Source organism: Pristiophorus japonicus, chromosome 1 (genome assembly GCF_044704955.1).
Source record: "Pristiophorus japonicus isolate sPriJap1 chromosome 1, sPriJap1.hap1, whole genome shotgun sequence".
Taxonomy (NCBI): Eukaryota; Metazoa; Chordata; class Chondrichthyes; family Pristiophoridae; genus Pristiophorus; species Pristiophorus japonicus.
Genome location: NC_091977.1, coordinates 297282871 through 297298691, shown reverse-complemented (window position 1 = coordinate 297298691; position 15821 = coordinate 297282871). Strand labels below are relative to the sequence as shown.

The 15821-nt window shown below is 42.9% G+C and overlaps 1 protein-coding gene across 1 annotated transcript in view; it reads right to left on the bottom strand.

Moving 5' to 3' along the window:
* Positions 1–10409: 10409 nt before the first annotated feature.
* Positions 10410–15821, bottom strand: part of LOC139250721 (grainyhead-like protein 2 homolog) — a 185034-nt gene continuing 179622 nt past the window's right edge. The window contains exons 15-16 of the mRNA XM_070873120.1: positions 12158–12222; positions 10410–11404 (exon numbers count right to left, since the gene is read on the bottom strand). Coding sequence (XP_070729221.1) covers positions 11290–11404; positions 12158–12222 — 180 coding nt within the window. The 3' untranslated portion in view covers positions 10410–11289. The remainder of the gene's footprint in view (positions 11405–12157; positions 12223–15821) is intronic.

Sequence of the window (15821 nt, the reverse complement as noted above, 5' to 3'; positions counted from 1 at the left end):
TTCCAGAAGGTTATTTGTGTCTTCCTTCGTGAAGACAGAACCAAAGAATTTGTTCAATTGGTCTGCCATTTCTTTGTTCCCCATTATAAATTCACCTGATTCTGACTGCAAGGGACCTACGTTTATTTTCACTAATCTTATTCTCTTCACATATCTATAGAAGCTTTTGCAGTCAGTTTTTATGTTCCCAGCTTCCTCTCATACTCTATTTTCTCCCTCCTAATTAAACCCTTTGTCCTCCTCTGCTGATTTCTAAATTTCTCCCAGTCCTCAGGTTTGCTGCTTTTTCTGGCAAATTTATATGCCTCTTCCTTGGATTCAACACTATCCTTAATTTCCCTTGTTAGCCACGGTTGAGCCACCTTCCCCGTTTTATTTTTACTCCAGACAGGGATGTACAATTGTTGAAGTTCATCCATGTGATCTTTAAGTATCATTTGCCAGCCTATTCTAGGCAATTCACGTCTCATACCATCGAAGTTACCTTTCCTTAAGTTCAGGACCCTAGTCTCTGAATTAACTACCAATCTAGTTTAAACCCTCCCCCCTCCCCCGCCCCCCCCACAGCGAGAAGATTGGTCCTGACCTTGTTGAGGTACAACCCGTCTGGCTTGTACAGGTCCCACCTACCTTCCCCAGAACTGGTCCCAAAGCCTCAGGAACATACCAGACTCGATAATTCACTCAGAGGAATGAGGAACCAGCACCTCACTGGATATTGAATGGCATATGATTTATTTTAGATTTATCCCACGCACTGAGAGCAGCAAAGGGATATAAAGTAGTGAGAGCTGTAAAAATACGAGAAAAAACTTGAGGGATATCTAGGACAATACTAAATGTTTTTATAAGTATATTCAGAAAAAGAGGGAGACTAAAGTAATGTGGGCCCCCTAAAGATAGACGCAGGTGGTACTGTAATTGAAAAACAGGAAATGGCAGACTTACTAAACACTTAATTTGTATCGGTCTTCACAGTAGAGGAGGAGAAAGTACCAGTGATGCAAAGAAAGGTAATAAATCAAGGTGAGGAACTAACTAGGCTCAGTATAAGTAAAACAAATGGTGATGGAGAAACTAAAATCTCCAGGACCCGTTGGTTTCCACCCCAAGGTATTAAAAGAGGTTGGTGCGGAAATTGTAGATGCTTTAATCATGATCTTCCAAATGTCTCTGGAGTCAGAATTTGTCCCCTTGGATTGGAAAATTGCTAATGTCACTCCATTATTTAAGGCAGGTAGGAGAGATATAGCAGGAAATTAGTCTAGCGTCTGTTGTGGGGAAGTTACAAGTTACTAGAATCTGTTAGGGGCAGAGTGACTGAGCACAAGTATGAACGGACCAGAGAGTGTAATGGACAAGTGTTATATCTAACAAACCTAGCTGAATTATTTGAGGTGGTAACTAACATGGTAGATAAGGGAGTGTTTTTGGATGTTATTTATATGGACGTCCAGAAGGCATTCGATAAAGTTCCACACAAGAGACTGTTAACAAAAATGAAAGCACATGGAATTGGAGACAACCTATTGACATAGGTCGGAATTGGTTGGGAGATAGCAGAGAGATTAGGGACAATGGGTATGTACTCTAATTGGCAGGATGTGACTAGTGCCCCCCCCCCCCCTCCTCAGGGATCTGTACTGGGGCCTCAGCTTTTCACTGTATTTATCAATGACTTGGATGAAGGAATGGTGAGCCATATATCCAAGTTTGCTGCGACACCAAGTTTGGTGGCACAGTAAATAGTGTAGATGGGAGCAGAGAGTTGCAAAGGGACACTGAGATGGGGTATGTGGTCTAAACTGTAGCAGATGGAATTCAGTGTGGCAAAGTGTGAAGTCATGCACTTTGAACCCAAGAAACATAGAGCAGAGTATTTTCTAATGGTGAGAAGCTAAGAACTGCGGAGGAGCAAAGAGATTTAGATATTCCAAGTACGGAAATCACAAAGTTAGTGCACAGGTACAAAAACTAATTTGAAAGGCTAATGGAATGTTGGCCTTTATCAAAAGGGGGCTGGAATACATAGGGGAGGAAGTTATGTTGCAGTTATATAAAGCTCTAAATGGTTAGACCCCATTGGGGTGATTTGGGCCTGTCTTTCAAAAAAAGTGCAGTACAAATAATTACATCGCAATATTAAAAAGGGTTTGGAGGGCATTGATATATATGTTCATTGAGAATAGGCCAAAATAAATATGGACTTCCCTTTTTAGACTTGTACTTTTATCTGCTCTTATTTTGTTAACAAACAACCATCCATATTGATCATATATCATTATATAGGGGGTAAGCAAATTACCAGTATGTTTTCAGGTGTGTGATTAGGTCCAAGCCTGCCACTGTATGGCAGAATTATCTCAGAATTTTCCCATCTCTCACATTGTACCTGAAAGCCCTTACAACTATCCATAAGAGATGGATGTGCTCTACAAGCAGTTTGATTTTATATATACTTTCATATGTTACTCTTTCCCATCCCTTAATAACCTTTTAGTTGTGCTGCCTTCCATTTAGATTCAGGGTTAACCCACTAAAGACAGTCCTAATTTCTGCACCAAAGTAAAAAATAGATCTTGACAGATTTTTGGTTCATTCCAGAATCAAGAAAACATTGGTGTGTTTCTTTTCCCAATCTATGGTGAATAAAAGACATATTTAAAACACATGAATAACATGCATTGCACAGGCCATGTGCTTTCAACTTGCATCTTGCTCTGAAATTCATTGAGCTGCTGTGACTCTCAAAATCTGGAGTGTAGTACAGTGAATGGAATGGCCATGTCTATTTCAAAACGTGGAATGGATATATCACAATATATATGAATGTGTTTTGCATAACTGCGCTGCCTTTAATAAATCTTTCTATATGGGCATGATAAACATGTTGAATGTGTAAATTCCAACAGATGATCCCCTTCAGCCACACAAAATATTGTGCTTAATGAGTGTTCCTTTAGCAAATACTGTGACACCAATGAGGAGACACAAAGTCAGCTAAAATGGTGCCAAAGTCACAACCTTTCCAACAGCAGAAACAATGAATTTAATTTGCTGCTTTGAGATGACAACACTGCATGTCTGTTCACCATAAGGTGGTAAGTCTGCCTCATAATTATTACTATCGAGACATTTTCTGGACTCAGGTGAAGAAATGATAAAGGAGCAAATATATGCTACAGTACGCACAGAAGGGTGGAGATTTATAACTCTGGGATGAATCTGTCTAACTCAAAAGAAAGGATATTAAAGATGTAGCGTGCAAAAGAGTTAAAGTATGTAATGTTAACAGAAAAATAAGGTAGTCAGTCAGAAAATTGCTTATTTATCAAATCTGGGGAAGAATGGTACAGAAACGTAGGACAAAAGAGCATGAGAGAGGCGGGAGGAAAATTGGAGAGTGGAATCTGACTGACTCACACGGTAGAAATGAGGGGGGAGGTGGGGGGGGGGGCGAAAAGCACAAGGAAAGGCCAAAGCCTATTCCCAGGTATAACACACACATAGAAGCAGAGAAAAGATTCTTTACGGAAATCAGTAGGAATGGACAGAAAAATATTCAAATATATGAAATATGGCCATTCACCTGGGAAACCCATGTAACAAAGGCAGTTATTCAGAGAGACCAATGGCATTATGGATAGTTATGCTGGGAGGATACAGTGATCTGAAGAAAGAGTAGTTTGTAAAAAGATGGAGAATAATTTTCTTCCTTCGGACCCCCAAATATTTGGGTTTCCATAGAAGCAGAATGGGTTTGTCTTCTATTCCAAGTTCTATTGCAGTGATATTTTGGATACTTCGGCATTAAGTTGGAAAGAGATATTTATACAATGAGCAAAACAGAAGTGTATTTGGACTTCCAGAAGATTGACAAGATGCCACATAAAAGGTTACTGCACAAGATAAAAGTTCACAGGGTTGGGGGTAATATATTAGCATGGATAGAGGATTGGCTAACTAACAGAAAACAGAGAGTCGGGATAAATGCTTCATTCTCGGGTTGGTAATCAGTAACTAGTGGGGTGCTGCAGGAATCAGTGCTGGGCACAAACTATTTACAATCTAATCTAGTGTAAAGCAGCCAAGTTTGCTGACGATACAAAGATGGGAGGAAAAGCAATGTGCGAGGACACAAAAAATCTGCAAAAGGACACAGACAGGCTAAATGAGTGGGTAAAAATTTGGCAGATGGAGTAAAATGTTGGAAAGTGTGAGGTCATGCACTTTGGCAGGAAAAAAAATCAAAGAGCAAGTTATTATTTAAATGGAGAAAGATTGCAAAGTGCTGCAGTACAGCGGGACCTGGGGGCACTTGTGCATGAAACACAAAAGGATAGTATGCAGGTACAGCAAGTGATCAGGAAGGCCAATGGAATCTTGGCCTTTATTGCAAAGAGGATGGAGTATAAAAGCAGGGAAGTCTTGCTACAATTATACAGGGTATTGGTGAGGCCACACCTGGAATACTGCGTGCAATTTTGGATTCCATATTTACGAAAGGATATACTTGCTTTGGAGGCAGTTCAGAGAAGGTTCACTAGGTTGATTCCGGAGATGACGGGGTTGACTTATGAGGAAAGGTTGAGTAGGTTGGGCCTCTACTCATTGGAATTCAAAAGAATGAGAGGTGATCTTATCGAAACGTATAAGATTATGAGGGGGCTTGACAAGGTGGATGCATAGAGGATGTTTCCACTGATGGGGGAGACTGGAACTAGGGGCATAATCTTAGAATAAGGAGCCGCCCATTTAAAACTGAGATGAGGAGGAATTTCTTCTCTCAGATGGTTGTAAATCTGTGGAATCCGTTGCCTCAGAGAGGTGTGGAAGCTGGGTCATTGAATAAATTTAAGACAGAAATAGACAGTTTCTTAAACGATAAGGGAATAAGGGGTTATGGAGAGTGGGCAGCAAAGTGGACCTGAGTCCTTGGTCGTATCAGCCATGATCATATTAAATGGCGAAGCAGGCTCGAGGGGCCGTATGGCCTACTCCTGCTCCTATTTCTTATGTTCTTATGTTCTTAACACGTTTGGATCTGCTACTGAATATCAACTGCATTGTTGAATATTTTTCTACATATAATTTTTTCAAAAAATCTAACTATTGCTTCACATCCCCATTAATAAAATGAAGACTACAGCTAAATAAGCTACATTATTTACCTACCCGCTCTTTTCGACATTCTTCCTTCAGTTTTTGTCGACTGCTAACTCCCTCTTGATCGTTCCTCTGGCCATTGTTCCACTTACAATCTCCACCTCCCTATCACTGACGTTCCTACATCGCCAGTCCCATTCTCACTTCTTACTCTCTTATCTCAAAGTTTTCATTTTAACTTGCCATTCCATAATGTCCAAAGGTACCTTCCCCAAAAAAACACAATCTTCTCTCCAAGCTTTCACATGTTCATGCGTATCCCGAGCATAATTTTTAATAAAAGATTGTAGCAGATATCACTCTTGTAGGGGAAACATTTGAGCACATTGATTTACAGGCATCTTTCATACATAAACCGTGATTTTTATACAGCGGGTCTAGTAGCTGAAAATATGTTTTTGTTGGGATTGGGGACAGAGATCCATATCATGGAAATGGTGCTGATCTGTCTGTACTATCTTAGAGAAAAGTAGACACAACAGGGAAGTGACCTAATCAAGGGGCTCAATAAAACATCAAAACCAGAACAGAGCACAGGTGCTTTATAATTTAACTGAACACCTCACATTAACTTATAGTATTGGACCCATTCTAAGCCATCTTTTTAATAACACATATAGGCCTAGAAATTGCCCCACTTACCGCTACGATCCGGTCTAAACACGGTGGCCACCACTCGAGTGCCTTCTGTGGCATGTGACTTGGCGGCCGCCATTTTGGTGAGTGCCTTATGGTCTACAGGGCAGTAGCGATACCCACCCTCCTATATGGCTCAGAGACATGAACTATATGCAGCAGAAATCTCAAAGCACTGGAGAAGTATCACCAGCGCTACTTCCACAAGATCCTGCAAATCCATTGGGAGGACAGATGCACCAACGTTATCGTCCTCGATCAGGCCAACATCCCCAGCATCGAAGCACTGATCACACTCGATCAGCTCCATTGGGCGGGCCACATCGTCCACATGCCCGACACGAGACTCCCTCAGCAAGCGCTCTACTCGGATCTCCTACATGGCAGGCGAGCCCCAGGTGGGCAGAGGAAATGTTTCAAGGACGCCCTCAAAGCCGCCTTGATAAAGTGCAACATCCCCACTGGCACCTGGGAATCCCTGGCCTAAGACCACCCAAAGTGCAGGAAGAGCATCAGGAGAGCGCCGAGCACCTTGAGTCTTGTCGCCGAGAGCACGTAGAAATCAAGTGGAAGGAGTGTGCAGCAAACCTGGCTCCCCACACACCTGTTCCTTCAACCACTGTCTGCCCTACCTGTGGCAGACTGTAATTCCCACACTGGATTGTACAGCCACCTGAGAACTCACTTTTAGAGTGGAAGCAAGTCTTCCTTGATTCCGAGGGACTGACTTTGATGTGATGAGGGTCTTAGTGCTGCCGATAGCACCGTTGGTTCTGGAAATGTAAATTAAGAGTTCATGCCAATGCCAACTTAATGTCACCTCAGCAAACTTTAACCTTAGCGCTGAGTTCAGCGTTGGATCCTAAACTCACCATGAAAACCCAGCTGTCAGCACTTCTTAAAGGGACCCACATACAACTTTCAGGTAAATTTGTATTTGAGCTTTTGTACTGGATTTTTAATTTTTTTTTAATTGAAGTAGTGGTATGATGCAATACATGTTAAAAGTTTTTTTTAAGTGTGCAAGGAGTGCTTGCAAGACCTCGGATGGTAAAGGAAGGTCTGTGAGAAGATAGAAAATGCTGGAAATACTCAACAGGTCATAAGAACGTAAGAAATAGGAGGAGTAGAACATTCAGCCCCTCGAGTCTGCTCTAACATTCAATAAGATCATGGCTGATGTTCAATCCCTACTCGACTTTCCTGTTTTCCTGCACTATCCCCATCTCCCTTGATTCCCTTAATATCCAAAGGTTAGGCAGCATCCATGGTGAGAGAAACAGAGTTCACGTCTCAGGTCAAAATGCAGTCTGACCTGTGGAGTATTTCCAGAATTTATGGATTTAGTTGAGATTTACAGCATCTGCTCGCAGAGGGAAGAAGCAGAAGGAAGGATGCAACCTCTTTCTGTCCAGGATATCCAGTGACCACAATCCCAATTCCCCATTTGTCCCACGCTTTACCTTCCCTGTTACTGACCATCACAGCATCTCCTTGGCCATGATATTGAAATAAAAGCCATCACAAAGCAAACTTTTCAATCCAATTTTATACATCAATCCATCCACTATGACATCCAAGAAATCAACTCATCACCCTTATGCATTCCTGTCATGCAGTGCTACCCCAGTAGCTGCAGCATGGCTGGTGGCTGCTGACTTTGTGGGGGACACTGCAAATTACCTTGCTGTCGACCTTGAGGAGCTGTGGGCTGGAAGTGTGAAATCGAGTTTCTTCTTCTTCACTCTCCGTTTGAGAATACCAGCATCTTGTAACCCTTCAGCCCCGCCACTGACCAAGGGCTCAGCCATGCCCCAGCCAAGAATGGCCAGAACTGTCTCCTCCAAGGGGGTGAGGTGAAGCTGGGAATGGGTGATGGGTCGCGTGATTGGTACAGATTGTTGGTAGGAGTGATTGGGGGATGCGGGGGGAGTTGTGCATTGAGCAGTGTGTGAGGATAGTAATGCTGTTGGGAGGAGACAGTTTTTGAACATGCATTCACTGACCTTGACCACTGGTCTGAGGTCATGACGCTTCCTTGGGCACTGTAGCCAGGTCATGGGGGGGTGGGGCGATACTGCCGGCAGTGACGGCCTCGGTGATGTGGTCCCACATCGTTCGTTCTGAAGGGCCTCCTGGCCCCTGTGGGTAGAGGATCTCTCGCAATGTTGACCCCTTGCACAAAGCTGGAGTGCTGCGTGCGAGACCCTGGGCGCCCCTTTTCCCTGATTTGCTGAGCTATTTGTCATAGTGCTGCAGCACTTTTCCCATTTTTTTTTTAGGTGCGGAAGGGAATTCAGCTTGAAGAGCTGAAGACTCTCATTTGGGAATTCTGAGTGAGTGCAAAAGACAAGATGTTTGTAACCATCTTTAGCCAGAAGTGTCGAGTGGATGATCCATATCGGCCTCCTCCCGAGGTCCGCACCATCACAGAAGCCAGTCTTCAGCCAATTCGATTCACTCCACGTGATATCAAGAAACGTCTGAGTGTACTGGATTCAGCAAAGGCTATGGGCCCTGACAACATTCCGGTTGTCGTGCTGAAGATTTGTGCTCCAAAACTAGCCATGCCTCTAGCTAAGCTGTTCCAGTATAGCTATAACACTGGCATCTCTCCGATAGGTATGTCCTGTCCACAAAAAGCAGGACAAATCCAATCCAGTCAATTACCATCCCATCAGCCTACTCTCAATCATCAGCAAAGGATGGAAGGTGTCGTCAATAGAGCTATCAAGCGGCACTCACCAATAACTTGCTCACCAGTTTGGGTTCTGTCAGGACCATTTGGCTCCAGACCTCATTACAGCCTTGGTCCAAACATGGACAAAAGAGCTGAATTCCAGAGGTGAGGTGAGGTGAGAGTGACTGCCCTTGACGCCAAGGCAGCATTTGACCGAGCGTGGCATCAAGGAGTCCTAGTAAAACTGAAGTCAATGGGAATCAGGAGAAAAACTCTTTATTGGCTGGAGTCAAACCTAGCACAAAGGAAGATGGTTGTGGTGGTTGGAGGTCAATTATCACAGCCCCAGGACATCGCTGCAGGAGTTCTTCAGGGCAGTGTCCTAGATCCAACTATCTTCAGCTGCTTCATCAATGACCTTCCCTCCATCATAAGGTTAGAAGTGGGGATGTTTGTTGATGATTGCACAGTGTTCAGTGACATTCGCAATTCTTCAGATAATGGAACAGTCCATGCCCGCAAGCAGCAAGACCTGGACGACATTCAGGCTTGGGCTGATAAGTGGCAAGTAATATTCACACCACATAAGTGCCAGGCAATGACTATCTCCAACAAGCGAGAGTCTTGACATTCAATGGCATTACCAGCACCAAATCCTCCACCATCTACATCCTGGGGCTCACCATTGAACAGACTTAACTGGACCAGCCACATAAATACTGTGGCAACAAGAGCAGGTCAGAGGCTGGGTATTCTGCGGCGAGTGTCTCACCTTCAGACCCCCCCCAAAAGCCTTTCCACCATCTACAAGGCATAAGTCAGGAATGTGATAGAATACTCTCCACTTGCCTGAATGAGTGCAGCTCCAACACTCAAGAAGCTCAACACCATCCAGGACAAAGCAGCTCACTTGATTGGCACCCCATCCACCACCTTCAACATTCACTCCCTCCCCCACCAGTGCACCGTGGCTGCAGTGTGTACCATCCACAAGATGCACTGCAGCAACTCACCAAGGCTTCTTCGGCTGCACCTCCCAAACCTCTACCACCTAGAAGGACAAGGGCAGCAACCGCATGGGAACACCACCCACCTTCACGTTCCCCTCCAAGTCACACACCATCCTAACTTGGAAGTATATTACTGTTCCTTCATAGTCGCTGGGTCAAAATTCTGGAACTCCTTCTCTAACAGCACTATAAGAGTACCTTCACCACACGGGCTGCAGCAGTTCAAGAAGGTGGTTCACCACCACTTTCTCAAGGGCGATTAGGGATGGGCAATAAATGCTGGCCTTGCCAGAGATGCCCACATCTCATGAATGACTAAAAACAAATCTTCTTGATGTAAATTTTTTTTTTTATACAGAAGTCAGTTAAGCTGTAAGGGCTGAAAACTGCAGCCAATTTGCGCATAACAAAAAACAGATTATCTGGTCATTATCACATTGCTGTTTATGGGAGCTTGCTGTGCGCAAATTGGCTGCCGCGTTTCCCACATTACAACAGTGACTACACTCCAAAAGTACTTGGTTGGCTGTAAAGCGCTTTGAAAGGTCCAGTGGTCGTGAAAGGCGCTATATAAATGCAAGTCTTTTTTTTTTTCCTGATCCTGACTGCATGAGTGTATGTCAAGGGAAGACAGGATTAGCTACGATGCCCTCTCCACTTTGTAAAAAAGTATAACGGAATTCCATGTACATTCTGAAGTTTATTTGGCTCTTTAAAAAAATTGTACAAAAAATAAAATACAACTGTCTTTTTAAAGTCTGAAAAGATCCCGACTCCCATTTCCAAAAATATTACCTTGTATACAGTTTTTCTCAATTTGTAAAAACGTTCAAGTTTCCCAAATCCTTTAAATACCCTGGATAGCAGTTTATACAGTCATTTTGTAAAATCTCATGATGCCTTTCAAACTTAATATATAGACAAGAAGGAAACAGGTTTTATATTAAAAAATAAAAAATACGCAACTACAATGAAAACCCTCAACCCAAAGAAAGCATAATGGCAGTAAACATGCCTTATGTAAAATTTAATATTGCACATTATAGACATTTTTTACAATTATATATGCTATTCTCTATTTCAGTTAGTGTCAAATTCTACTAAAGACGATGTTACTGGTCCTCAGTGCTACATAGAGAACCAAGGCAGACGCACAGATGGCTCTGTACAGCCTGCTGGAGTGTAAGGTATATATCAACCTTATCGCACAAATGCATTTGACTAACATGCAATCACATGATGTACAAGCTCTCACAATTACCTTAAAAAGGGATGAAACAAGTCTTACTGCCTTCCGATTGAAGAAACAATTGGAGTGACCTTTACTTTTTCATTTCACAATCTTGACTTCTGAGGTATTGCTGGATGCATCTAGCGTGGAAAAACTGGTATGTGCTTGGAACGGACGATTGAAACACAAAACTGACTGCATTCAGCACAGGGGGAAAAAAAGAGGATACCACCAGGAAGAGCTGTATCGGACATCTATACCAATTATCTGACTAAGAGCTAAAATATTGTCCTCCAAGTAACACCGCCATCTTGCTCATTCTGAAGTCTGTGGGACAATAATTTAGCACTGTCGTAGTCAGTATGTTATGAAGTAAAAGGTAAAAAGTAACGCCAGTTCAGCTTCATTGATTTCTGAAGTATGTACAAAGATTGTCTACTTGACAGGAGCAATCTCCTTTTCATCAGTCATTTAACCGGTAACTAGCAGTCAGGTTTGCGAGATTGTCAAATTGTGATCCATCTCTCAGAGAAGGAGGTTTTGTTGGAAGTGACTGCAAGCCCCTGTTAAATTTCAGTCAGCGTGATTTTAAAGCTCTCGGATAGGTTTTCAATGTTGAGAATGAAAGTGTCCTCATTGGAGTAGTGTTCAATGATGTTGTCATCCATGTTTACCAAAATTCTAGTTCAACAAAAGAAAAAGGTTAATATATTTTCTTTTTAAATACCAACTCCGCCAACACTCATTCTGTGCACTGGACAGAAGTATTTCTTGGAAGAATACTATCTAGTTGTGTTATTTACAGTGCTCTGTATAATAACCAGCTCTTGAAACAGCTGTACAAAATTTATTTTGTAAATTTAAAAGACACAAGAAGTATTCCCGGGTAATTCAGAATAGTCAGATCAAATAAACATCAGATGAACTTTGGGCGCAGTAAACATGCGGAGCCAGTTCAGTGTATCAGAGCACTTCCATCAGGACACAAACAGTACATTGACATGAAAAAAACCTCGGTGGCAATTCCTAAAACTGATGTGATGTTCCTAGGAACGCCATATCCAATTGAAAAATACATTGTGATGACAATTAAAAGAACAATCTTTTGTATTGTGATTTGTGATATGTAGGCCCATTGAAGGCTGATTCAGAATACATAATCCCATTTTATTGGAGTGGACTTTTTGTGCTGGGGAAGATGTGTGACTGTTATCTCTGAGTGCTCAGATTTTATTACAGAAAGCGCACAGGAAATCTTCCGTTGAAAAGTTGAAAAATGGTAGTTCCTCAAACCTGTAACTTATTCTGGAACAGCAAAATGGTAAGAGAATATCTGCTGCTAGTTTAAATTCTTGCTTTCATCATCACAGACACACAAGACTCCTCCATTTTACTAGCTACCAGTTTGGATTTAGGAGCCCTGCTGTTCCTTACCCTTTTTTACTTTTCTTGTAAATCTTTATGATCTTTTCTGCTGGAAATCCATACTTGTCAGATAACTGTCAGCACAAAAAAAAGGAGGTAGAATTAGCATTCTTTGTCCGTCAGTTCAAGAGCTCAAAGATTAGTGCCTTCAAAAGTCAATTATTCAGGAATTCTTTGGCTGTGATGGGTTCCCCAAATTGGGAATTACTTTTTTTTGGCTCAATTTTGCCCAGTTCTTTTGGTGTGCACCGTTTTTTTTTGGAGTAAATTCAAATCTCCAAGTTTCCGCGCTAGCGTAATTTACTTTTTAGGCTACAATTTTTTTACCTCATTGGGGGCGTAACCTGCCACCCGCGCCAATTCTGCCCATTTAAGCAAGTTTGGCAAGCTCCAGTTTTTCTTAGGACAGTGTATGTGACCACTCTGAAAAAACCTTCGGGACAATGCAGATACTGCTATCGAGGAGGAGTGTGATATTCTAGATAAAATAAACATAGTGAGAGAGGAAGTATTAAGGGGTTTAGCAGCTTTGAAAGTAGATAAGTTCCCAGGCCCTGATGAAATGTATTCCAGGCTGTTGAGTGAAGAAAAAGAGTAAATAGCAGAGGCCTTGACCATCATTTTCCAACCATCTTTGGATTTGGGCATGGTGCTGGAGGATTGGAAGACTGCTAATGTGGTACCCTAGTTTAAGAAGGGAGAAAGGGATAGGCTGAGTAATTACAGGTCTGTCAGCCTAACCTCAGTGGTGGGGAAATTATTGGAAAAAATCCTGAAAGACAGGATAAATCTACATTTGGAAAGGCAAGGATTAATTAGGGACAGTCAGCACGGATTTGTTAAGGGAAGATCGTGTTTGACTAACCTGATTGAATTTTTTGAGGAGGTAACCAAGAGGGTCGATGAGGGTAGTGCGTACGATGTAGTATATATGGACTTTAGCAAAGCTTTTGATAAGGTCCCACATGGTAGACTGGTCATGAAGGTTAAAGCCCATGGGATCCAGGGCAAAATGGCGAATTGGATCCAGAATTGGCTTAGAGGTAGGAAGCAAAGGATAATGGTTGATGGATGTTTTTGTGACGCGAAGCATGATTCCCTTGGGGTTTCGCAGGGCTCAGTACTGGGTCCCTTACTGTTTGTGGTATATATCAACGATTTAGATTTGAATATAGGGAGTATGATTAAGAAGTTTGCAGACAACACTAAAATTGGCTGTGTGGTTGATAATGAAGAGGAAAGTCATGGGCTGCAGGAGGATATCAATCTAATGGTCAGGTGGGCAGAGCAGTGGCAAATGGCATTTAATTCAGAGAAGTGTGAGGTAATGCACTTTGGGAGGGCTAATAAGGAAAGGGTATACACATTAAGCGATAGGCCACTTAATAGTGTAGATGAACAAAGGGACCTTGGAGTGCTTGTCCACAGATCCCTGAAAGTAGCAGACCAGGTGGATAAGGTGGTTAAGAAGGCATATGGAATGCTTGCCTTTATTGGCCGAGGCATAGAATATAAGAGCAGGGAGGTTATGCTTAAATTGTATAATACTCTGGTGGAGTACTGTGTGCAGTTCTGATCACCGTATTATAGGAAGGACGTGATTGCACTAGAGAGGGTGCAGAGATTTACTAGGATGCTGCCTGAAATGGAGAATCTTAGTTATGAGGGCAGATTGAATAGGCTGGGTTTGTTCTCATTGGAACAGAGGAGGTTGATAGGAGACCTCATTGAGGTGTACAAAATATTGAAGGGCCTGGATATAGTGGGCAGCAAGGCCCTATTTCCATTGGTGGAGGGGTCTATTACGACAGGGCATAATTTTAAGGTGGTTGATGGAAGGTTTAGAGGGGATTTGAGGGGGGGCTTCTTTACGCAGAGGGTTGTGGGGGTCTGGAACTCACTGCCTGGAAGAGTGGTGGATGCAGAAAACCTCACCCCATTTAAAAGATGGTTGGATGGGCAATTAAAGTGCCGTAACCTGCAGGATTACGGACCTAGAGCTGGTAAGTGGGATTAGACTGGATAACCTCTTGTTGGCTGGCGCAGATACAATGGTAATTACTGCAGGGAATCGAATATGGCCAGGGTGATGATCTGGACTAGTTTCGATCGCCTAGATGGGTTGGAGTGGAATTTTACCAGATTTTTCCCCCCAAATTGGCCTGGGTTTTTAATCTGGTTTTTGCCTCTCCCAGGAGATCACATGGCTCCGCTTAGGGTGGAGTGTAGAATGTTTCGGTGCAATGGTGTGGGGCGGACTGGTTGGGCTGGGTGCTCTTTGCCTTTCCGCCATTGTTCATTGTTCATGGGTTTATATGTAACCTTCAGGGCTGATGACCGAGGGCCATGCGGCTCTTTGTCAGCCGGTGCGGACACGATGGGCCGAAATGGCCTCCTTCTGCGCTGTAAATTTCTATGTTTCTTCTCCGTTAACAAAATTGACAGGTTGAGAATCAGCGCAGCAGATGCAGTTCCATGGCCCGGACAGCAGAGGGGGGAGGGGGGGTGAGGGGAGACGGGGAGGGAGGCCTTTCGGCCAGGGCTAGCAGCGGCAACTGGCACTGGAAGGAGGGAGGCCTTTCGGCCAGGGCTAGCAGCGGTAACCACCCAAATAGTATCCGTTATTCCAAATATAAACTATCTGAACGCCTTGGTTAGATTACAGCCTGTAACTCAATCCTGGGCACCTGTTACTTTATATGTGAACCATCTGAATCCCTAGATTTGATTCCAGCCTGTAACACATTCCCAGGTGTCTATTATTTTATGAATAAACCATCTGAACCATTTGATTACATTTCAGTCTATAACTCACTCTCAGGTATCTGTTATTCTATGTACAAATAATTGAAAACACTTGATTGGAATCTAACCCTGTAAACTCGCTCCTGGTTATCCATTGTTCTATATATGAAACATCCAAACCCATTAATTTAGATTCCAGCCTGTAATTCATTCTTGGGTCTCTGACAATTTATATATATATCAGGCACTCAAACCCTTTGAGTTTAATTCAACTTTGAAGTCACCGTGTACAGAAGCAGTGGTGTAAAGATTTGCAGATGATACAAAAACAGAGGGAGAGTTAATTCTTTAGAAGACCAAAGGAAACTGCAAAGGGATATTGATAAGATGGGAGAATGGGCTAAAAAGTGGGAGATGGAATTCAATCTCAGAAAGTGTATTTTGGTAAAAATAGCAACATTAATTATAGTTTGAATGGAAGTAGCTCAGTGCTGTGAAACAGCAGAGGGACAGGTTCACAGAACGATACACGCAGCAACTCAGGTTGATAGGATTATAAACAAAAGCTAAAGATGAGTCTATATAAAACCTTACTAAGCCTTCATTTAGAGGCATCGGGAGGGAGAAGGCCTTTCGGCCAGGGCTAGCAGTGGCACCAGGCACCAGGGGGGGGTGGTGGGTGGAGGGGGGGATAGATTTTGGCATGAACACTTTAATAATTTCATGCTGGTAAGTTGCTGCAATGTGCAAGGTGCAGGTGCTGGCCAGAATGTGTTGTATGTTTCACTTTCCAGCCTCAGCCCGCAGTGTGTCCCTCGTTACCCTGGCAACCCAATCTTTTTGACACAGATCTTAGGCTCCACCCCCAAAGCTAAAGGACAGGACAGGCTAGGCGGCGCCAAAATCAACAATTCAAACAGGGAAAGTT